This window comes from Acanthochromis polyacanthus, chromosome 21 (genome assembly GCF_021347895.1).
Source record: "Acanthochromis polyacanthus isolate Apoly-LR-REF ecotype Palm Island chromosome 21, KAUST_Apoly_ChrSc, whole genome shotgun sequence".
NCBI lineage: Eukaryota > Metazoa > Chordata > Actinopteri > Pomacentridae > Acanthochromis > Acanthochromis polyacanthus.
The window spans coordinates 12012183-12035573 of NC_067133.1; the positions used below are offsets into that span (position 1 = coordinate 12012183).

Genomic DNA, 23391 nt, shown 5'->3' on the forward strand with positions numbered 1-23391 from the left:
AAATGCGATGTAATGCATAACTGTCGGGCTTCTGTTTGATTTCACCGATATTGTACAGTAGGTAACCTTCCCTCAATTGTTGTCAGCTTGCTATTAATTCACCAACATTAGTCTTTTAGTGTTATTGTGTGCCATCTTGTTGTATTGCCTGTGCGGGGTTGACCTGTAGTGCACTTTGGAACTCATTTCTCTAACAAGCCTCTATGAGAGCACTGGAGAAACAGGCAATAACGCCGCTGACTGAGGTTCGCTGCAGACGGCTGGGAAAGAACAGTCGGAATTGCTCACTCAGATGAGATACAAAAGACAGAAGGCACTTAGAGGACTAAGTGGGCCGCTGGAATAATGTGCAAAAATAACGCAGGTTGATGTGGTTTCTCGAAAATGATGTTTCTAATTTAAACCTCTCGTAGACCCACTGACGTGTGTTATTTTACCCAAGGCTATAGTTGTTTCCTTCAGCCCACCTCAAAATGTCTGTGGTCACTATGTTATCACATTTTGAATATGTTCCCCTTTATTCTGTGAACTTTTCTGTCAAAACAATATTCAACAAAGTCTTGTATCTTCAGTCTAGAGTATTGTAAACCCAGTAAAACAGCTGTTAACTGTATGTGGATCCAATTCAGCAGAAGTACTATTCTATTCAATAATTAATCTTAATATGATCTATTAATAATCAAGGACAACAATCTGGAACTGATTCATATTCGCTGTGAAAATGAACATCTGTGTCAAACTTAACAAATTTCAACACAAAGAAGTGCCTTTATTTAGTTCAGTTTGTTTAATTTCCCATGTTGGGGTGTTGATTGGCATTTACTCATAATGCTTCACCAATCAGATTTTTCTTAGCTTGTTGGAGACCACAGAGTGGATGGGTGGCTGCTTCAGAGTCAAAGCATGACATTTTCAAATGAATTTATTTATTTGGAGATATAAAAACAAAGCAAATAGTAACACTAATAATCAGAAAAATCCTTGTACACAAACTTCTAGTCCAAGTCAACCAGTTTCTTCCAGAGCAAACCAGTGCAGACCTAAATCTCAACTGAACTGAGCCTTTCCAGCAATTCAGCATAATTTTTCAAAGGATGCTAAATACTATTACATTGCACTTACATCCTAAGGTTTTCTAAAAAAAAATTAATTAAAAAAAGTAAGAAACATCCCCATCTAATGCAGCCCACAGACACAGTCCCAAACTTCCATGTGAGGTGGTTAAATCAAGTCCCCAATAAATATCTGCAGTCCACAGCATCCATTTTCTGCTGCTTATCTGGGTCCAGCGTATTTCTTTTCACTTAGCCTCAGCATCTCTTCCTGGGGAACACCGGGGAGTTTTAAGGCCAGAGGAGAGATGCTGGAGGCATCCAAATCACATGCTAGTACCATCTCCACCTGCTACTTTCAACACTACAGTAGAAACAAGGTGCTCGTCTCAGAGTGGGGATGTCAACTTTTAACAGTTTTCTTAATTGATAACCAGCCGCTTACAGCTTCTTTGGACGCAGCAACGAGACATGAGCCACACAAATGGCATAGACCACAGACTAAGTTTCTTATCATGAAAATAATTCCTTTCTGATTGCTACAGTTTAAGCACTCACAGCTCACCTATGGCTGCTATATAAAAGTACTTTAAGCTACAAAATTGGAATTCAGCCATATGTACATGTTTGAAGTGAAAGCTGGTTCTGAGGAATCATGATATGGAAAGTTCAACCGTGCAAGTTCACAGGATTGACTTCTTAGGTTTGTTTTCTTTTAAACTCCAAAAATTGTGTTTTGAGACTGTAAACTATAGTTTCAAGGCGTAAATGTTTAGCCATGGCATTGAGGCATTGAGGGCTTATTCCATTTATGACATGTCCTGTATCGAATATTGACAAAAATAGCATGTAGACATGCTAACAAGAGAAAAAAATCTTCATTTTCATCAGCAGGGGTCTTTGATAAAAAATAAATGGTAAACTTATATGCATTCATTACTCCACCAAGGAACACAGCGGGGTTATGTGACGATCGGCGTACGTTTGTCTGTCTGTTAGTCTGTCTGTGCGCAACATTACTCAGAAACGGACAAATGGATTTGGATAAAATTTTCAGGGAAGATCAGAAATGACACAAGGATCACCTGATTAGATTTTGGCAGTGATGTGGCTTATAGTCTGGATGCACGGATTTGTTCAAGATTTCTGTATCATTGCGAGACAGCGGCATGGTGTCACTGTAAGTATTAGCCTAGCCACGCCAGACAACCCACGGCAACGAATTTAATTCTCTGCCAGGGTGGGTCTAGTTACCCTCGGTAAGCCTCGAGGTTGGATGCTTCTAAAACTGGCCGACGAATCACCATGAAGTGTAGAGTCAGAAGGCGGGCGTAACTAAGTGACAACAGAGGCGCGACGATTCTGACAAAAACAACCGGAAACAACTAGCCTAGCCGCGCTAGACTTTCTTTCTTTCTTTTTTTCGTTCTTTTTATTGGCGGTTGGCACCCAACTATTAGGTGCATTTACCGCCACCTACTGGACTGGAGTGTGAGTCAAGAGATGGTCAGAAAAAACAAAAAACAAAAAACAAACAACAAAAAAAAACTATATCCTATTTCCTAACCCTGTTACCCTCAAATAATTCATTAAAACACCTACTCCTTCCTGTAATGCACTCCCTAAAAGACTACCCAACGTTAACTCCTGCTTTCCTCTCTGCAACAGCCGCGCTAGATGGCAACGAATTTAATTCTCTGCCAGGGTCGACAACAGTCGTTGAGCTCCATTAGCACCGACTCTGAATAATCTTTCTGTTAACATGTCTGTAATATACACACGTGGACAAAATTGTTGGTACCCCTCAGTTAAAGAAGGAAAAACCCACAATTCTCACTGAAATCACTTGAAACTCACAAAAGTAACAATAAATAAAAATTTATTGAAAATTAAATAATCAAAATCAGCCATCACTTTTGAATTGTTGATTAACATAATTATTTAAAAAAACAAACTCATGAAATAGGGCTGGACAAAAATGATGGTACCCATAACTTAATATTTTGTTGCACAACCTTTTGAGGCAATCACTGCAATTAAACGATTTCTGTATTTGTCAATGAGCGTTCTGCAGCTGTCAACAGGTATTTTGGCCCACTCCTCATGAGCAAACAGCTCCAGTTGTCTCAGGTTTGATGGGTGTCTTCTCCAAATGGCATGTTTCAGCTCCTTCCACATATGTTCAATGGGATTCAGATCTGGGCTCATAGAAGGCCACTTTAGAATAGTCCAACGCTTTTCTCTCAGCCATTCTTGGGTGTTTTTGGCTGTGTGTTTTGGATCGTTGTCCTGTTGGAAGACCCATGACCTGCGACTGAGACCAAGCTTTCTGACACTAGGCAGCACATTTCTCTCCAGAATGCCTTGATAGTCTTCAGATTTCATCGTACCTTGCACACTTTCAAGACACCCTGTCCCAGATGCAGCAAAGCAGCCCCAAAACATTACTGAGCCTCCTCCATGTTTCACCGTAGGGACAGTGTTCTTTTCTTCGTATGCTTGGTTTTTGAGTCTATGAACATAGAGTTGATGTGCCTTACCAAAAAGCTCCAGTTTGGTCTCATCTGTCCAAAGGACATTCTCCCAGAATCTTTGTGGTTTGTCAACATGCATTTTTGAAAATTCCAGTCTCGCTTTTTTATGAGTTTTTTTCAGCAGTGGTGTCCTCCTTGGTCGTCTCCCATGAAGTCCACTTTGGCTCAAACAACGACGAATGGTGCGATCTGACACTGATGTACCTTGGCCTTGGAGTTCACCTTTAATTTCTTTGGAGGTTGCTCTGGGCTCTTTGGATACAATTCCAACGATCCGTCTCTTCAATTTGTCATCAATTTTCCTCTTGCGGCCACGTCCAGGGAGGTTGGCTACTGTCCCGTGGGTCTTGAACTTCTGAATAATATGAGCCACTGTTGTCACAGGAACTTCAAGCTGTTTAGAGATGGTCTTATAGCCTTTACCTTTAAGATGTTTGTCTATCATTTTTTTTCGGATGTCCTGGGACAATTCTCTCCTTCGCTTTCTGTTGTCCATGTTCAGTGTGGTACACACCTTTTCACCAAACAGCAGGGTGACTACTTGTCTCCCTTTAAATAGGCAGACTGACTGATTATGAGTTTGGAAACACCTGTGATGTCAATTAAATGACACACCTGAGTTAATCATGTCACTCTGGTCAAATAGTTTTCAATCTTTTATAGAGGTACCATCATTTTTGTCCAGGCCTGTTTCATTAGTTTGTTTTTTTAAATAATTATGTTAATCAACAATTCAAAAGTGATGGCTGATTTTGATTATTTAATTTTCAATAAATTTTTATTTATTGTTACTTTTGTGAGTTTCAAGTGATTTCAGTGAGAATTGTGGGTTTTTCCTTCTTTAACTGAGGGGTACCAACAATTTTGTCCACGTGTGTACTTGAGCTTCACCCATTGACTGTATAAATAAGGCTTCACCGAACTACCGCATCCTCTGATTTCCGGCGCTCTAGGAACTACGTCAGCCTATTCTTTGTGCTGATTGGTTGTATACCTACCCAATTGCTGCAGAGTGATTTGAAAGACAACCTTTTAGCCCGCCTCCCTCCCTGTCGAGAGTTCCTAGACCCTTGTGTCTTCAGACCTGGGTCTAGCGCGGCTAAGCTATGTAACTATGGCTACAAGTGGACACTACGTCAGCTGCCTGCTGACGATGACATGATTGCGATTCTACTATAAATCCACCGCTTTGGACTTATCGGGACTTATCCATCGGAAGTTATACAGCTGAAACCAAATTCCTTGTATGTTGTGTACGTACCTGGCCATTAAAGCTGATTCTGATTAATCCTGGATTTTATCATGTGTTTCATCATGAAAACTAAAACTGAAATGTCAAAATAGTGATAGTACAACCAAATTTGCAAATACAGACTAGCTGGAGGTACAAAAACATCGCTGCTAAAAACCTTTGTGGATCATTTATGCTCAAGCAAGCACCTTGATGTACGTAGATTAAACCTCTTGAAACCTCTCAGAGACAGAACAAGTTGAAAATCCTTGACAAAACTGTAATGTTCTCCATAAACTGGTACATTTTCAGCTATATCGACGAGGCTTCACTCACCATTTGAGTTTGTCGTTGGCTCCCGAGGAGAATGTAGAGCTTTTGATGACCTCTCCCATCTCCTCACGACAGAAGCTGAAGTTGTTGATGGTCCACATGTAGGAGAACTTCACCACTTTGATCTGTGCGGAGGTAAAAAAGAAGAAAAAAAAAAGCACAGGGTGGTCTGAAACCGGATCTCTTTATTTATATATTTATCTCTTCTATATGCGTAAGTGGTGTTTGGTCAGCCTGGACTTCAAAACCGCACATCAAAACTGCCTTTCATCTTAATAAACACCGACAACAAACGAAGAGAAAGAAGAAAGGATATTGTAAAAGTGGCAACGGGAAGGAAAAAACAAGCAGAACAATTTTGCAAGGACATGGCAGAGATGAAAAAAACAGGCATCATCAGTGACATACTTTATCTACCTTGGCTCTTAACAGCAGAGTGATGTCTGAGCTAGCCGGGCCTGTGCCGCAATGACTGAAACAAATACAATTTCACAGTACAGATAACCTTTAAACAAAGAAAACATGTAAAATGGCTCCAATTTCTACGGGAAACAAATTACACTTGAGATGCTGAAACAGTCGGGAAAACACAGTAACTGGAAAAATGCAAACAGGATTCATATCCATTAAGGTCATTACAGAAACATAAACTAGGAAGCTTTTCCGATTAAGTGGGCACCAATAAGGATGATTTTCTCTATTCTTACTGACAGTCAGCTCCATTTAATATCAGGCAAAAAAAAATGTGATAAATCATGAAATAATCAGTTTTATTCTGAGGAAAACACAGAACACATTTGGTGCTGCAGGCAGAATTCAGATGCAGTATGAGGTTGGTAACATATCAGTGGATATTTGATCTCACCTTTACACCAGGATGACTCCTCCACTTTAACATTCAACTAATAAAAACACCGTTAGATGTCAGTTTTTCTGTTCAAAATAACTCTTTCCTTGTCAAAACCAGGAGCCGACTTTATCCGCAGTACATCTCAACTGCTAACAGTTCATCTGGAGATTCAGAGAGAGTAATAGTTGTAACTGCTAATGCACCCTCCAGCTTCTAGCCTCAAGCAGAAAAAGGTTAGCGGGCTAACGAGATCTGGTAAGCTCCTCTCTTTCTAACTCCACAACCTCACTTTCCTGTCTTCATTGTCAAGCTTTAGCCGAACCCAACACGTCTGAAGACACAGGAGGCACATTATCAGATTTTGCACCAGTCCCAGAAAGGGCTAATACACCTTTTTTTTTATTCACAGGTAGTATCAAAGACCTGGAAACAACCTTTAACCCTCTCAATCCTAATGCCCATTTTTTGCCTCTGTCATATTTTTTGGCAAATTATTTTCAACAAAATAAAATCCTGCAACTCTATTTAAACAGCACAACCATGACAAGAAGTAAAGAGAACTGAAACAACGTATTTTGTGCAGTTTAACAAATTTATGAAACCATCCTGCAATCACAAAAAATAAAGAGAGAAATAAAGTGAAATATCTTTGATTCTTTTGTCATGCCCACAACCAACACAGAAAAAAATGGTGGTTCTATACACTATAGATGTTTTCCTACTTGCATTTGTATTTTTGTTTCCATGCATGTCTTCATCTGCTCTGTGAAACACTGCCTGCAGTTCATCTGCTTCTTTTTTTTCTTCAGTTTTTTAGATAATCTGGTTAGTGCCCACAGTTTGTTTTTCATTCATTTTAGACCAAATATGTAGAATAAAAGGATTTGAATGAAGCAACACAATTTTAAGCTTAGATTTGGTGAATTTTACATATAAGTTGAGGATTGTTGGTATTGTCAGATTTTTTTGAAGATAGTAAGCCTTTCAAGCTTCCTGGTGGGTTTTGGAGTTTAAAACTGTATGTATAAAATCAGAACAACTGTCACTTTTGAGTCTCCTAAATGAAGTGTCTCCAGTTGTACTCAGTAGCACTTGAGTGTTTGAGTAATGGCAACTAAATAAACTGATTGATTAGATAATACCTTGACTATTTTGCATAAATATTAGAATCACTTCATTTCACCTTCATAAAAACAGCAGGGTGAAACTTAAATAAGTCTCAGATTCCAATCACTATTACCATATCATTTTCCACTGCTTCTTCTGCTGTGGTTTAGTTGCTCCAACTGTTGTTCAATTATTGTTTCGTGTCGGCTATAATCGTCCATGTTTCATGAAGACAATGATACAAGTGGAAACACCTCATTAGTCAATGTTCATCAAAGCGTATTTGTGTTAAAACTAGTTTAGCAATGTTTTTTTTCTTCTGTCATTTCCATTAACTTTTTCTAATGCAGTGCTTTAAAATCTGCATCAAAACATGGAAACGGAGCCAAACCCAATCAGACATGTCTCACCTGAGTATAACACCAGCTTTCAGCCACGGGGCTGCTGGACATTTCTGCAGGGGGTGGGGGGCTTGGGACTCTGGACATTGCCAGCGTTGGTGCAGAGAGGACCTGAGCGGGGCAGGAGCACCAGCCAGGTGTGGGGTGAGGCGGTGAGGCAGTGTGGGGGAGGGATGGAGGAAGGGAAGGGCTAATAATCAGTCAAGCTGGCCGCCTCTTGAACACCTGCCGTACGGAGAGCGGCAGAACGATGGATCCGGCTCAGCACAACGTCCAGACTCCAAAATAGCTACAGGCACCCTGTCGGGACACAGAAACACAGTCATTAAAATAACTCTGACTTTAAACTAGCGAGGCACATTACGATAAAAATCTGTGACCTTGTGTGTGCGCCTGTGTGTTTGTGAGTGTCAAAGCAAGCCCTAATTGAATGGTTAGTCTAATTGAGCGGTATTTCCCAGTAAGTAGGACGTAAGGGCTCTGAATTCATTTGTTTTAAAAGAGGCTTCGGCATTCAAAGCACAGCAGCGGCGTGCGCTCTGCTTCACTGAGGGAAGCCTGCCTTTATCTGCGCGTGCTTTCGGTCTTTGTTTTGCTCAGAGAGGAGCACAGTGCTGCGCCAGCCATCTGATTCCAGCCAGGCTGCACCCATCCACCGTGGCTCTAAGTGAAGGGCAAGACTTAAGACTTTCATCTCAAGCTGCCAGTCTGCGCTCACAACACACGCGCAAGGTCGCGCAGCACTTTCAAAAAAGGCAGTGCTGACTAAGAAAGGTCAAAGTTGTTTTTTTTATGAGCACCTGCTTGCAGGATGTTTTCACTCTGAAACACTACGATTGAGATTTACACCGTCACCTCTCGCTTTCTGTTTGTGGCAAAGAGAAACCTCCTCATTATTTCTGTCTCATTTTTTTTGTTGTTCCTTTGCTTCACGAGCAGTCTCGTGGGACTGAAAATCTTATTGGGTGGAGAAAAAAAAACTGAAAATGAAAAGGAACATGCAGTAGTTTGGGTTCAAAGCTTCGTCTCTCTGCTGCTTAAATCTCTCATTTCCTCTGGTTTCATCTCCTCATGCTCAGTCTACATATTTCAGACAGGAGGTCTCAGGATCTGGCTTTTCTCGCTCAACCTGCACGTCGCCCCAACCTCCTGCCAAAGAAACCCTTCCACTCCACTGCTTAATTAGTGTCTGATTGAAAGAGAGGTTCGGGACTTGAGAGAACTTGGCAGAAAGTGTTGGACCAAGAGGGGAGGCAGCAAGAAATGACAGAAGGAGGAGGAAAAAAGTAAGGGGGCGATTCGATTGGAGGCAGAAGAGGCGACACCCGGACCTCCACGGCTCCAAGACCCAGACACGACTTAATTAATGCTTCCAGATAACGCCTGCATCTGATCCTCCTCAATTCACTGCCCCCTTTTTCTTCTTTTGTGCTATTTGTATCTGATGAAAAACACTGGTGGCATTTTCGCTCAGTAAAACAATAAAATATTAATCACAAAAGTTGGGAGAAAAAGGCTGCGCTGATTTGCAATTTAAATTACCTGAGACTTCCTGGCAATTAATTATAGTCCATATGAGTGAGTGAGGGCGTATACGCAAATTTCTTACGCTCGTGTGTGTTTCTCCGTGCGTGTCATCATTCGGGCATTGTCTCACGGCGCAATTTACCAAGTGCTTTTCTTGTATCCTGTCCCGTAAAGAGCACCACCAACGCCAAGTAATCACAGGGAATCAATTTAAGAAAACATGACAACACTGGCAGCCCTGCTAACAGCCTCACAGCTTTCTAAATAGACCCAGATGACACTTAAACAGAATAAAGCCAAGGAGAGGCTTTTTTTCCCCCTTTCATTCTTTTCGTGACAAAACATCAAGAGCAAAGTGGCAGGAGGAAAAGCAGCAATAACAACTCCGAGATGGAGGAGATGTGTGCTAATCATAGGACTCCCTCAGAAGAAAAGTCTTCAGACAGTTCATTTGTCATGGGAATCTGATGATGACAGCGCGAATGGGAAGAATGACTAATAGGTGATAATGCACTCGATGTAGAGAAAATAAATATTGTCACATTACAGTGTGCACCAGGCAAGAGATTTGCAAAGACTGTGTGGTCCCCCCCTCCTCCAAAGGCAATTAAAAGACAAAGGAAGGAGGTAATGGAGGTGCTGTGCTTCAGATAAGGGTTGAAGTATTTGTTGCAGCTACTTGGGCTTCATCAGCACTTCATAGGTGGGATAAAAAGCAGTGGAAATTAGTCGGAGGATAAGAGTGCTTGAATACAGAACAACAGGCAAACGGGTTCAGACTCTGTATTCGTCCTGATCTCTTTTCCAGGAAATACAGCAACTTAAAGGGCCAAACAACAGCTTATTATATTGCAGCCATGTACACAAAGGCTATATAGCGAATACTGCAATGTGGAGCTTAAATGCCCAGCCCTTGTTGAGATTCTACACTACAGTTTCTGGAGGTTGGTGTCGTATTGAATTGTACGAAAGTATGGGGTGTATTTTTAAGTCTGAACAACAAGTGAGCAGCACAAGCTTCATAAATGTAGTATTTAATGGTACTTATCCAATTGCGTTCAAATGCATAATTGTCCGTGACCATGTCCGACTTGGTACAAAGAACAAATTAAAGCAGGCACCACTGTAATTCAGTATATGACGTCAGCCAATCACTACTGTTGTTAGGAGTCTGTTGATTTTTTTTCAACTTATCGATTTGATGCTTCATATATAGAATGTTCAAAACAAAAACAAAAAGAGAAAAAAAAATAAAGCACCCACTAGAAGAAAACAATATGTTTTTTGTTGCAGGGCCAATACTAAGAAAAATACCGATAGCGATAATCAGAAAAATATCAGATCAAACACCTGACCAGGACAATAATCTGTCAATCCCTTATACATCCTTAAGTTGAAGATTCGAAATGTCTATCTGAAATTACCTAAGTATTTAGATATATTATTGCAGCAGCCAAATATCAGAAAACTCTTAAACGTGACAACATAAAGGGGGATTTGCACATACCAAAGAGGATTATAGGTAAAGTCGACGATACTAATCTAATCTAGTCTTTATAGCTAGCTGTCTGTTCCGTGTGGCACTCAAAAAACTATGGTTTTTGTACACAGAATATAAAAAGGGAAAAAGAAGAAAAGAAAAAAGAAACTGCATTTATTTATTTATAATTATTTGCATTATAACACAATGCTTAGATCGGTATCTGCAAGAGTGTAAGCTTAATCCTTTGTTTGTTGATGTGCTGTAAATCGGAGTACGGTAATTGACTTTATTATTCACAGCAATAGCAATCAGCAATTAATTGTTTCCTAAAATCACTTCAGCCCACTTCTTAACAGTCATGCACTGATGCTGCTGCCAATGTTACACACGAACCCTTGATTTAAAACATATGCCATGGCTGGAGGTCATTAAGCCACACAGAACGCTATGTCATGGTGCCCATTCACCTACTAAACCCCCACAATGCTTTGTAATGCCAACACGGAACTTCCTGCCACCTCTGGTCACTACAGTACTACCTAGTAAGCAGTTTGCAACCAGGTATTGCAGCTAATCTCCAATACTTTAAGTGTGTATTATCTAGGAAAATAGAATCTGGAATTTGGCAGTTACTAAATATTAGATGACTCAGATTGGATTGAGGGCAAAAACAAATTTAATGGGACATCCCTAATTATAACTGTGGCATACTGCACAGAAAGCATTTTTGAGTTTTCTTTACTTCTAGCCATGGCTGTGCTGTTTTCAGAGAGGTGCAGGACTTTATACTGTGGTGAAAAAAAGAGCCTAAATGTAACAAAAAAGGCTAAAAACGGCAGGAAAGCCGGCAGAGAAGCAAGGAAGAACACAAATGTCGGCATGTACAGAGCAGTGAGTATGAGTAGAAAGACAGACAGGACGGACCGACTCCATCCCACCTCCCCGTCCCACACCTGCCTTCAGAGAGCTAAGCCAGCCGAGGAGAGTGAGACCTGGAGGCCATTTATATTCATTACAGACAGACAGTCTGCTCTCACTCTGCCAGTCCAGCCACCATCTCCCTCCATCTCTCTGTCACACACCTCGACACGCCGAGGAAGAGAGTCTGACAAACCAAAAGACAGATAGATCCAACTTCCCCTGCATAAACAAGAGCTAAGCGAGGTGATGCTGCATCTGCCTGTGGCGTCAGTCTGAGAGCCGGAGGCCGCCAGCTGTCCGGATACCAAGCAGACCGTTGCAGCCCCGCTGTACACATCACAAACACATGTTCAACACTAAGTCAATACACGATACTCCGCTCGTGGTGTAATAATTCCGCGATCTGCCAATTTTTCATGGCGATAGCATACATTTCTGCGCATATGCTTCCTCCATCTGCAAATTTGATAATGTGAACAGCTCACAATGCATATTTACACTTGAGGACGCATTTCTGTTCGTTTGTTTTTCCATCTGTCCTTGTGACAATCTGAACAGCGGCTGATGTCACTCGCGCAGCCTTCCCAACCTGCACGTCTGTCAGTGAGGACAATGCATATTTAGCTAGATGATTTTCAACGTGTTCAGCTGGTGAACGTGTTGTTTTTGCGTCTCTTTTGCAAAAACAAACACACTTACTGGTGCTTGTCAAACATTTGTCTGCGTTTATGTTAACACTCAATATCGTTGCCACTGAAACACAGTCAGAGAGAGTTGTGAAAACACAAGACACGAAATAAAACGCAATTAAAGCAGCACAAAAACATTCAAACTAGTGCATTATGAATATTTTGTACATTCAGTTTCTCTGCATATACAAGAAACTGTGCAATACCAGTATTTCTACCCATAAAAGAATCCGTGCAATACAGATAAAATCCGTGCATTATCAGTATTTCTTACATCTGTACTCCTGTGCAATATCATTGTTTTTTACTATATGGATATGTGCTGTCTTGTTATTTTTCCACATCCACAACAATCTGTGCAATATCTGATTTTACACATGTGGAAGAATCTTTCAATCTCAACCCTATTTCTGTATATTTCTTGTATATTTCTTCTACAAGTTCCCCCGCACTGGGATTAATAAAAGCCCACCTTATCTTTTTTTAGCTTATCTTATCTTAATGCTTGGCTTGATGGCGGCACCGAAGAAAAGCCCAGTTTATACACACAGAACTAAAGGCGCCGGAATAGAAGAAACAGGAGCAAAATTGAGATTTTGGGGCATTATGGATAAAACTGACGTGCTTTGGACTTTAAGTTAAAAAATCTATACTTTACTGAGCCCTGTAGGGACATTTAGTCTCTGTATTTAGCCCATTTTCAGTATTAGCAGCAGTGGGCAGCCACCGTGCAGGTCCTGGGGATCAAGTCCAGCTTCTAGCCAGTGCTTTGGACGAGGGCACTTTGGAGAATTAACTCCACAGAAACTGGAGAACATGCAAACGGTATATCAAAAGGTCCTGGCTGGAGTCCAAACCTGGACCCTTGTTGCTAAGAGGTGGGAGAGCTAACTTGACTTGTTACCCACAGTAAATCAAAAAGGTTTCTCCTCCTTAGAGTAGCGAGTATGGTACAATATTTCAGTCTCACCTTGCTGGTTCAGATCTATACTGTCAGACTATGATCAACTGTCATTTCCATTAAGCCTCTGCTGCACTTCAAGCTTTAAGCTGAATACAAATGTTAGATGCTCAGCAGATTAACATGCATGTGGAGCAGTAAGCTAATATAATTAAAATCACGCTATCACTTTCAGTCTTTTCACTGTCTGCAGGTACACTTTGCCTATCAATTATCTCAGAGGCCCTAGTGCAGTAACTGCTAATGCACAGCAGCACTTTAAGATCAGACACCTTCTGTTCAGTCGACAACTTCCAGACTGTATTCTTTTCTACCAACCAATGAACATCAATAAGAAAATCTTCAACAATTTGCTATTAGTTTACCAATTATGGGACCACTGCTGGATGGAAGGGCACATCATTGCTACTTATGCACTAAAATGTGAAATTTGTGTCATCATATATGATATTTTTAAACTACTCTGATGACTGTAGCCACACAGAACCAGCTCTCTGCAATGTAACACAAGTTCTTGGTAGGCCTGCAGCCAATACAACAGCTCACTGACTGATTCAGATCCAGTCAGGGACTTTTGTTGCCTGCCACACACAATTATTTCCTCATGTCTGGTCCACTAACACTATCAAGTAAAGGCAAAATGCCAAAACAAGAAACCAATCTCTGTATCTTTACTATCTATAAAAAAGTCTATCAAAAAGAGTCCAGTCTTCAAGCCAAATGTTGGTGCTGTTTGTTTTCTGAAAAAAAAAAAATCTGTTGATTTGTACAAAGCAGTTAAAGCTGGTGGACATTCCATTTTTCTGGTGTCACTGTGCAAAGATCCCTTTCTAACCATTCAGCATATTGTATTTTAGGAGGAAACTGGATGTCTGAACTTCCTCTTGTCACTGTTTTCAGACTTTAGAAAATCTAGCATGACATGGGAACCTTTGGCCAATCACAGATGTTTTATGAGAAAGAATCATGTTCCTATTGGCTGTACTATGAATGCAGATGTGTGTGTATGTCTCTTCAGATGGTGGAAAGCCTGAATCTGTGGCAGAAAATCGAGAAAATCCCAAGAATAAGTTGCTATTCCAGCATATTACAGTAAAGCAATCCAAAAAAAGAAGACAGACTCATCAAAAAGAGAGTCTGACAATAAACTCAATATCATCGAAAAGTACTCATAGAACTGGTGTTAAATTCAGTGACTATTATATTCTGAGTTTTTCAATATTCTTGAGGAGAGGTAAGCTGCTATTGTCATTTTCCTCTGTAGTGGTTTTGGTTAGGTTGTGTAGGATTTAAAATGCAAGCTAGCAATGAATAAAGTCAATCAACTGGTCACTGTTATACTTCCTGATCCATGGCTCCTATCCATTACAGGGAGATCTCTGGCTTTAGGTGATGTATCTTTACTGTAGTGTGGCTACAGCCGCTAACTAGCTTTTACATTCTTGACCACGTCTGCAGTGCCAAGCCTTTTCCAGGTCAGTGAGGACACAACATCTGGATGTCTGCTATAATGAAGCTCAAGTGTAACTTCAATAAAGAAGATCGGTCTTCACTCCTCTGTATTCTCTTCGTTATTTGCGTTTTCCCACGCTGTCAAAGTCACTTCACTCTCAATTTCAATGTCACTTCTCTTCTTCACTGATCTATCTGGCTGCAGTCCCCAAACCAATCAGTTTGTAGACTCTGTTCCTTAAATTCATTTGTAATTCTATCACTCCCAGTCTATTGATCGTGCATCCCTCCTCCTCCCCATCTCCACCTCATCCTGATGTCCCAGGTGTTTCAGCCGGTCTCCATCAGCCATCTGCCAACTTTCCTCCACCACCACCAGCATCTAGACTCCAGAGGATCCAGTCCTCATCTCCTGCCTTCATCTGGGACCCCGAAACATGATGTTACTCCTCATCCCAACACCAAAATACCTACATTCAGCATTTTTCCGTAACAAAACTTGTTACATGATGTCTCTTTATTAATCTGAAATGTGTTCCTCTTTACGCACTTAATGGCTGATGACAATAACTTAATCACATCTGTCCAGTTTACCAGTTAAGTATATACAAAGTTCAATTCTCAAGGAGGCAGAGCAAAAAATTTGTAAAATAAAGTGACCAGACGGACAGATCAAATAGCTCACCACAGGCTGAAAGTTGCTATTAGTTTAGCAGTCTGCTAACCGTCATGAAAGTTTCACTGCCGCCGCTGTGGCCAGTTCAGTTTCATATATTTGGTCAAACTTGTGTTTTATGCACATATGAAGTGTCTGCATATCTGATGGTGGAAGGCCCTGAAGACAGACAGGGAACAGTTGTCGAAAGAAGCCTTAAAGATATGCTTTTCATTTTTTGCCTTTTCCAGATTTCTGTCTACCACAGTTTTAACTTTATCCTAGAAATCCTTCAGTTTGGCCATATGGCTGGGACTTCAGGCGACCAGGCCTGCTGCGAAATAGGAGGTGAAGAGTGACAGAATAGAGAGAGAGAAAGCCTTCTGGAATTCATTACAGCTACTCTCTACAACAGAAAATAAATTCATTATAGAGAGAAAAAAAAATCAAAAATCCATTTCACATGCAAGCACACTCACACACTTACACACAAACGTGTCTCCATCTAAATTCCCTTTAACTTGCAAAATGAAAGGGAAACATCAAATACGCAGAGCCACCCACTACAGTCTCCCTGAGGGCAGCGCTTCCTGCTGGGAGGAGGAGAACAGGTGGCACGGTGCTGAGACACCGCCACCAGGTGGACAGGGGGTGGAGCTGCGTGATTTGGCTGCAGCAGAAAAGGCCGCGGTCGCAGCAGGGATCCTGGAGTGTTTAGAGGGTCACCTTGTGCAACAACAGGCAGCGAGCAAAACAGTGAGGTACAGAGGCGGACTGCAGAGTTTAGAGGGGCACACTGCAAACACTGAAAACATGCCAGAAAGCCGAGGTTAAGTGACAGAGTGTTGCTGATTTGAACGTATGCGTGACGCACTTCTGAACGTAAATCAAACGCCCACATGCTAGCTCGCTTTTCCACGGCTCAGTGTCAACCCCGTGCTCTTCTAACACCCTCCAACCATCCCCAGCACCACCCTCTTCCCTCCAGCTCTGGTGAGAAATCTGACAGAGGGTTAATGAAGCCTGTTCATTATAAGGTCAGATTCCATTAAACGCTTACAGGGAGCATGTGTGGACGCACGCGGGGGATGAGCAAGATTGATCAAGTGCAGGAGCTGGCCCTTCATTTCTAGAAATCATGCACACGGATCAAGAAGTAAAAGAAGTAATTCCAACTTTATGAGAGGTTCAGGCTTGCTGGCAGAAGATGTAGCACAGAGGTGTCTCTGAAATGAATGGCAAGAAAATCGAAGCTATATGAGCTGCTGCAGGTGAGACTGGCAGGCAAAATAGGCAGAGGGAAGGAGAGAGAGCCGCCTCTCAGACGTGAGAGAAAGAACAAGGCGAGATGTGGAGCATGTATGAAAACATGTCTGCTGTAAAACAGTGTCTGTCCATATTGCCCGAGGCACTGCTGATAGCCCTGACACTCACTCGGAGTGAGAAAAAGAGAGTGAAAACAGGGATAAGCGAATGCCAGGAACAGTGGGCACACATGCATGACAGAGCCGAGCGCGAACTCGGCAGCGGGTTGGGAAGACGCTGGAGTGTGTCGGATCCAGGGCCGCGGGAGGTGTGATGGATTAAGAGGCACTGGCAGAGACAGAGGTCCTCCCTGAACCGTGGCGCAAGCCCCAGCGAAACAACATCACCATCCCTCTCCATATCACTGATGGTCTCCCTCTCTCTCTGCAGTTTCTCTGCCTCCCTCTCTCTCTACTTTCTAAACCATCTCCTCGGTTCCCCATTTTCTCTTCTCTTAAGCCCAGTCAAGACTGCCATAAAACCAGCAAACCATGACAATGCCACAAACCTTCCTTAATGCCTTTGACCCTCATTCTGATCACATTTTCTGCTTTACAAAATACACCGTATACAACAGAAGTGAAAGCATCCCTGTGAAATTCAAATGTAAAGTGTTTCAAAATTGCATCATCTCTCAGTAACTGCACTATTTTTAGGTTGACAAGAAGAATATTTGCTCTTATGAATACTCAAAAATAACTACTTTAGGGGAACTATATGAAAATGAGACCCGAAGCAGAAATTGCAACAAATTGAATACACCTCTGATCACTGACACTAAACTTGCCTAACTGCCATAACTTTCTAATAAACTGATTTGTGAACGCCACAATTTGCTCAACTTTGGACCAATGGACTGTGTTTATCTGAATCTTGGCTCCACATTGAAAAGAATTGCCAGAGGAACTGAAAAACCTGGCTTTGCAAAGATGGAAAAGGATACAAGAAGATCAGTGACCGACTAAAAATCAGTAGAAACCTAAAGACAGCAGTAATCAGGAGGTTTAAAATGATCCGTAGTACCACTAATCAGGGCTGCAGTGGTACACCTCCTAAAATTACACCACAGACAGTGCACTCATTGCACAACCTAACTCTGAAAAACAGATGGGCATTGGGGATATCAGAGTTTCTATGACAGCTCAAACAGTGTGAAGGACGGTTTATAACATCTTCCTTTATGATCGGTACCTAGATCATGAAAACAAGCCTGATGAAGAGTGGGAGCACATTGTTTGATCAGATGAGAATAAGCTAAATTTGTTCAGCTCAGATGGACAACCTGTGCTGAACAAATTTACCAGGACTACCACAGTAAACGCATAGCACGAAGGTGGGAAAATGCAAAATAAGTTGAGAAGATAACATTTCTAGATGCGCCATGGATGTCTGTGGATACACCAAAATGCTGGTTGAAAAGAGACTGCAGAAGCTTCAAGAAAAGAAGCATTCCAGCATTAGAAGGATTTAAAGAACAAGAATTTCTATACAAGAACAAAGTAAAAACTATGACCTGGCAAAATATGTCGCCTGACTTCAATCCAGTAGAACACCTGTGGGGTGTTTTAAAAAGAAAGACAGAGCAACAAAAAACTCCTTCATCAAAGAGCAGCTGAGAAAAAATAGTCTCTGAAGAATGACAGAGCATCTCAACAGAAATTCGGAATCATCCATGCCAAGGAGGACTGAGTCCGTCATCAAAACTAAACCTTTGTTGCATCCAGTTTCTACTGTTGGGTCTGTATTTTTGATGTTGTAATTTTAAGCTGTTAGTTTTTCATGTATAGTAAATACTCTATTGTTCAACTTAGAAGTAATTAAGTTACTGTCAGATGATACAATTTGAAACCATTTGACATTTCAACGATATTGAATGTCAAAATCAACTGAATTTCCCTTCGGGGACGAATAAATTGATTCTATTCTATTCTCTTCTATTGCATTTTGACTGTAGAATGAAACAATGATGTATTTGCAGCTGGATAACAAAAATATCACCAGATGACATGGAAACGAGACAGCTTTGTTCCAATCAATGATGTTAAAATCAAAACTGCACTTCCCAAACTGATAGCAGTCACTTTACAGCGTTGCTATGGTAATACCATAGCAACGCTATGGTATTACCATAATACTATGGTATTATAATATTGTACATGGTCCCTTCTTAAATAAACTCATAATAATAAATAAATAAATACCAAAGATTAATCTAGCCTTTGATGCAGATAAGGCGAACAGTTTAATTATTCAAAGAGTCGTATAGGAAGCAGTGCAAAAGTAGGTGATGTCAAGTCTGTTGGCATGACAGAAATAAAGTCTCAGCTCTGATCGATACACCATCATTCATCATATAACATAACCAAAGACATACAGTGGTCTCAGGCATTCTTAGTCGAATGCACTCACAGAGCTAAAAAGAAAAAGCTAGTATTTTCATCAACATTTGGCCATTCCCATTATCCCTTCCTCACTCACCCCATCTCTCCATCCTCTCTGATCTCCCCCAAATCTCTGCCTCACCCTCCTGTAGCGCAGCAGACCAGCTGCTGTGTGACTCAGTGTGTAGAAAAGGTTCAAACCCAGATCCGAGCACAAACAAAGGAGCAGCTCCCACACAGTTCACTTACACATTTAAACTAGAGTCAAACTGCGGAAGAATCGGTCTCTGGAAAGTTCAGATATGAATGCTTTGCCACAGAGCTGTAATGTGTGAATGAATATCTGACAAGCACCTGCTCTGCTGTATTTCGTTACACACTAATTTCTTTACCGCAATGAATTTCAGCCATGATAACGTGCAAATCAAAATGTACACTATGTGGTTCAGGCGGACATCCTGAGACTCAACTGACATAAGGCCAGTCTTATTATTTAGAAGCCGAGCTACAGAAACGTAGTAACTACTCAATTAGTTATCAAACATTACATTTTTCAGCATTTTTTTAGAAAAAATCTCAAAATTCTCTGATTTAAACTCCTTAAATATGAATATTTCCTTGTTTCTTTCGCCCTCTGTGACAGAAAACCGAACATCTTTCTTTATTTGACTAGTTATTCAACAAGAAAAGCACTCAGAGAGCACAGTACTCCACCAAGGCTGCTCAGTCGTATCATTTCCGACAGATGAAAGCTTTAAAGAAAAAATTACCTTGCGCTGAGCACAAGCGTGTCTTATGCATGTGTACTTTATGTATGGATACCAAATCACCTCACAAAATATGTACCAGGCGGTGGGAATTGATGGGACTCAGAAACACCCCCACAATTTAATCAATTGTTCCTTGTTTGATTTTTGAAGAATAAGTCCTGATGAGTCTGCAGGCATCAACAAGCAGCTACAATGACGCCATGGCGCCGCTATCTCGCAACGGTCCAGAAATCTTTAACAAATCTGTAGATCCAGACTATATACCGCATCACTGCCAAAATCAAATCACTTGGTCCTTGTGTCATTTCTGGTTTTTAATTATTGACTTTACAAATTCATGCTGTCCTCCTTGTGCGACAGTCGTGCTTTTAATGGTGCCTCGTGCTCCATTGCATTTCAAATCAATTACACGGTGACTATGGACCTGAGGCTGTATTTACCAAATCAGACTGCAATATGTGTCAGAAAAATCTCAATTAAGATATTTTCCACATATCATTTAGCCCTAATGCAGCAGCAGCAGTGCAGGTGGTGAAAGTGTTTAGAAATGCAACACTTGTAAATAAAGTTCTAAATCTAATACAAATCTGCCAAGAAATTCCAGATCGGATTTTTGAACTCAAAACCAGTCTTTCACTCTTTGCTCATGCTAATGTTGTCAATTTTCCCTCTAAGAGCACAATACCAGTGACAAAACATACTAATACTTCCACCAGTGATAGACTGATATGGGTTTTTCCAGAGGTGATTCTGACACAGATTATTGGTAATCAAAAAAAGGCCGATAACTGATAGTTGGAGCCAATATAATGTAATGTTTTAACAGCATGTTATTGCATAGAAATTGTCATTCATAACTAGGTTTCTTCATGTAAAACAGAAATAGCACTGATTAAATTAACTCCTCTATTTATGTGAGATTAACTGAGACTTTTCAATTTGTCTCCTGCTGTTTGTTTCTGTTTTCTTAATCTTTCGCTGTTTGATCACTTTTATTCCCCACTAAGGTCCTTATCTTAAAGCATTAGTAGTTATTGTTTTCCAGACTCTGTTTCAGCTTAATCTGTGGATGCTTTCTTACTTAGCTGCTCGCTGTCAGCATAGCCTTAGCTACTTTGAGAGAATTTCCTGGTTTGTGGCAGCGGCATGTGTTTTTCGTTCAGTTTTTGCTGCTTGAAAGACGTTTCTGAGACCACGAAGTGACGGCAGACAGACAGAGGGAGGAGGCTTCATCAGACCTGAAGTGGCACATTTAATTTGTTAGTAATGGGCAAATAAAAATACAACTAATGGCCATGATAACTGGCCAGACTGACAATTGGTCTATACCTAACTTCTACATAAGCTCAGACACGCAAACATGAAGAGGAGAATGAACCAAAGCCTTTGTGGAAATTTGAAGCTTGGAAAAATAAAAAATGATACACTCTGAGACAGACATCAAACCACAGAGGGCCCATGTAGCCAAGATAACAACACAGAAGTGCTCTCTAAATGACAAAATGATACTGGCTGCAGCGAGTCCTCAGTTTTCTCAGTGTCTTCTCCTCCAGCACTCACACCCACTGCAAAGTCTGTCTGACCATCAAACTAAAAAAAACAATATCTCTGTTTTTGGCGATGCATTTCTTCCTTTCTCTGAACTAAGCAGACAGAGAACACTGTGCACCAGCGTTTGCATTGACCCACAAAGGTAGAGCTTCTTTCACCTTCATCCATTTAACTATTCTGGATGTGCTCTTACGTATTACCCTCCCTGTTTATTTTCTGCCCTGCAGAGGCTCTCCGCATGAAGTTCCATTCTCATGAAGCGAGCTGAGCTTGAAGCAAAACGGAGGAGGTGAACAGGAGGGAGAGCGAACTGTTTTGTTACCGCACTCGGTGCAATGATGCAATTTATAATTAAAATGCAAATAGAGCGACAGGGAGTCTCTCTTCACCTTGTTTTCACTTTACTCCGACATTCTCAGGGGAGGCCCATCTCTGCCCTGGATCTATGTATCCAAGCCAGTAAATCAATTTTTATATGAAGCACTGAAATCAATTTGAGATTTAGGCTATACAAAAACTGAAGTACAAGCCGCTGCTTAAATGAGGGAAAACTTGAGATGCATGGACGGACACATCCAGCCTGTGGCTACGAAACATTTTTCTACTTTACTATGATGATGTGTGAAGGATTTTTAAAAGCTCACATCCCTAAACTGAAGGCTAAAAGCAATTATTCTGCAACAAGAAAACACAGGCCTGTCTGACACATCCACCAATGGCCTGTCTCTGTTTTGACTATAGCTTATCACAAAAGGTGGCTCAAACATCCCCTAAGCTTCAATCTCAACAAACAACAAAGGCAAACGCTGTGGAATGAATCATTTGGGAAAGTTTTATTTCAAAAGTGTGCCTGACAGAGGAAGCGGGAGGAAGTGGAGAGGAGGCCTTTTTTAGTGGCTGTCCTTCAGCGTGACTTTGTCATGTAACACATTTCCAGCTCAATTATCTGCATCCAGTGGATTTCAAACACATTTAGCAAGGACCAGAGAGCTTGGTAATTAGCAGGTGCCCTGGCTCATAAGGGGACCAAAAACAAAGCCTGTCTTTAGCTCTATCTTTACCCCCTTCGCTTGTCTAATCTCTTCTGATCCTTCTCTTTCCTCAGAGGGTGTTGGACATCATGTATGCTCTTAGTCAATATCTGTGTATTCCAACAGGTTTCAGGTTTTTATGGACCAAAGAGTGAAGCAAAACAAGACACCTGATCATTAACGGCTGGCTTAGAAAACAGGCAAATTTCATTAAGGGATGTTTAAAATAGCATATCACACACACTTAATTAAATATCAGCAAAGGAACGTCGCCTGCATTCTCAAAGAACATCGCCTGTAGAGTTACTGCAGAAATGACACAAGAACTGATGCTTGATAAAGTGCTGCAGCTGTTATAGGTAGCCTACTGGAAGACTGATTTCACACTGTGATTTAACTGGCATAAGCCCAGTATGGTTATTTAACAGAAGAGTGGCTACAATTAATTATTCAATTAGTTGTCAACTCTTACAATAATTGTCAGCTACTTTGATCGTTGATTGACTCAATTTAAGAGAGAAAAAAAGGCCAAAATTTTCTGACTTAAATCTATAGTGGGCGGCAGGAATTGATGGGACTCGGAAACATCCACACAATTTACTCAGCTGTTCCTTGTATGATTTTAGGAGGATAAGTCCCGATAAGTCTGCAGTGGTCAATTTGGAGCAGGATCGCAATCGTGTGATCATCAGCAGGCAGCTACAGTGACACCATGAGTCCGTTTTTGAGTAATGTTGCTAACAAAGAGACAGACGCACGCCCATCGTCACATAACTGAATATTTTGTAATTTCTTTCCTCCTCTATGATAGAAAACTGAATATTTTTAGGTAGTGGACAAAGCAAGACATTTGAAGGCATCATGTTGAAGAACTCTCATCGACAGCGCTGAGACTTGAGGAAAAAACACTTCACATGTTGCAAAAAGTAGACATATTTAGAGTTTGACTTGACAATAAGAGATCAGTTGCAGTCAATTCGAAGCCAGAATACAAATAATGTCATATTTGGAACCAACAGAGGAAACACCTCCAACTTATCAAATAAGTCTACGTACAGACATCCAGATCTGTACGTAGAATTCAAGCTAGAAAATTCACATCATAAAATGTGACAGCTGCATCTTTTGCAGCAATGCTCCTCACACGACGTTCACAA

At 41.0% G+C, this 23391-nt stretch overlaps 2 protein-coding genes across 2 annotated transcripts in view; both read right to left on the reverse strand.

Annotated features, from left to right (window-relative positions):
• Nucleotides 1-23391, reverse strand: part of strada (STE20 related adaptor alpha) — a 273305-nt gene that overhangs the window by 102659 nt on the left and 147255 nt on the right. The window lies entirely within an intron of this gene.
• The window catches only part of spop (speckle type BTB/POZ protein), a 130847-nt gene that overhangs the window by 64876 nt on the left and 42580 nt on the right, over nt 1-23391 (reverse strand). Inside the window, exons 3-4 of the mRNA XM_022195490.2 lie at nt 7518-7808; nt 5154-5275 (exon numbers count right to left, since the gene is read on the reverse strand). Coding sequence (XP_022051182.2) covers nt 5154-5275; nt 7518-7595 — 200 coding nt within the window. The 5' untranslated portion in view covers nt 7596-7808. The remainder of the gene's footprint in view (nt 1-5153; nt 5276-7517; nt 7809-23391) is intronic.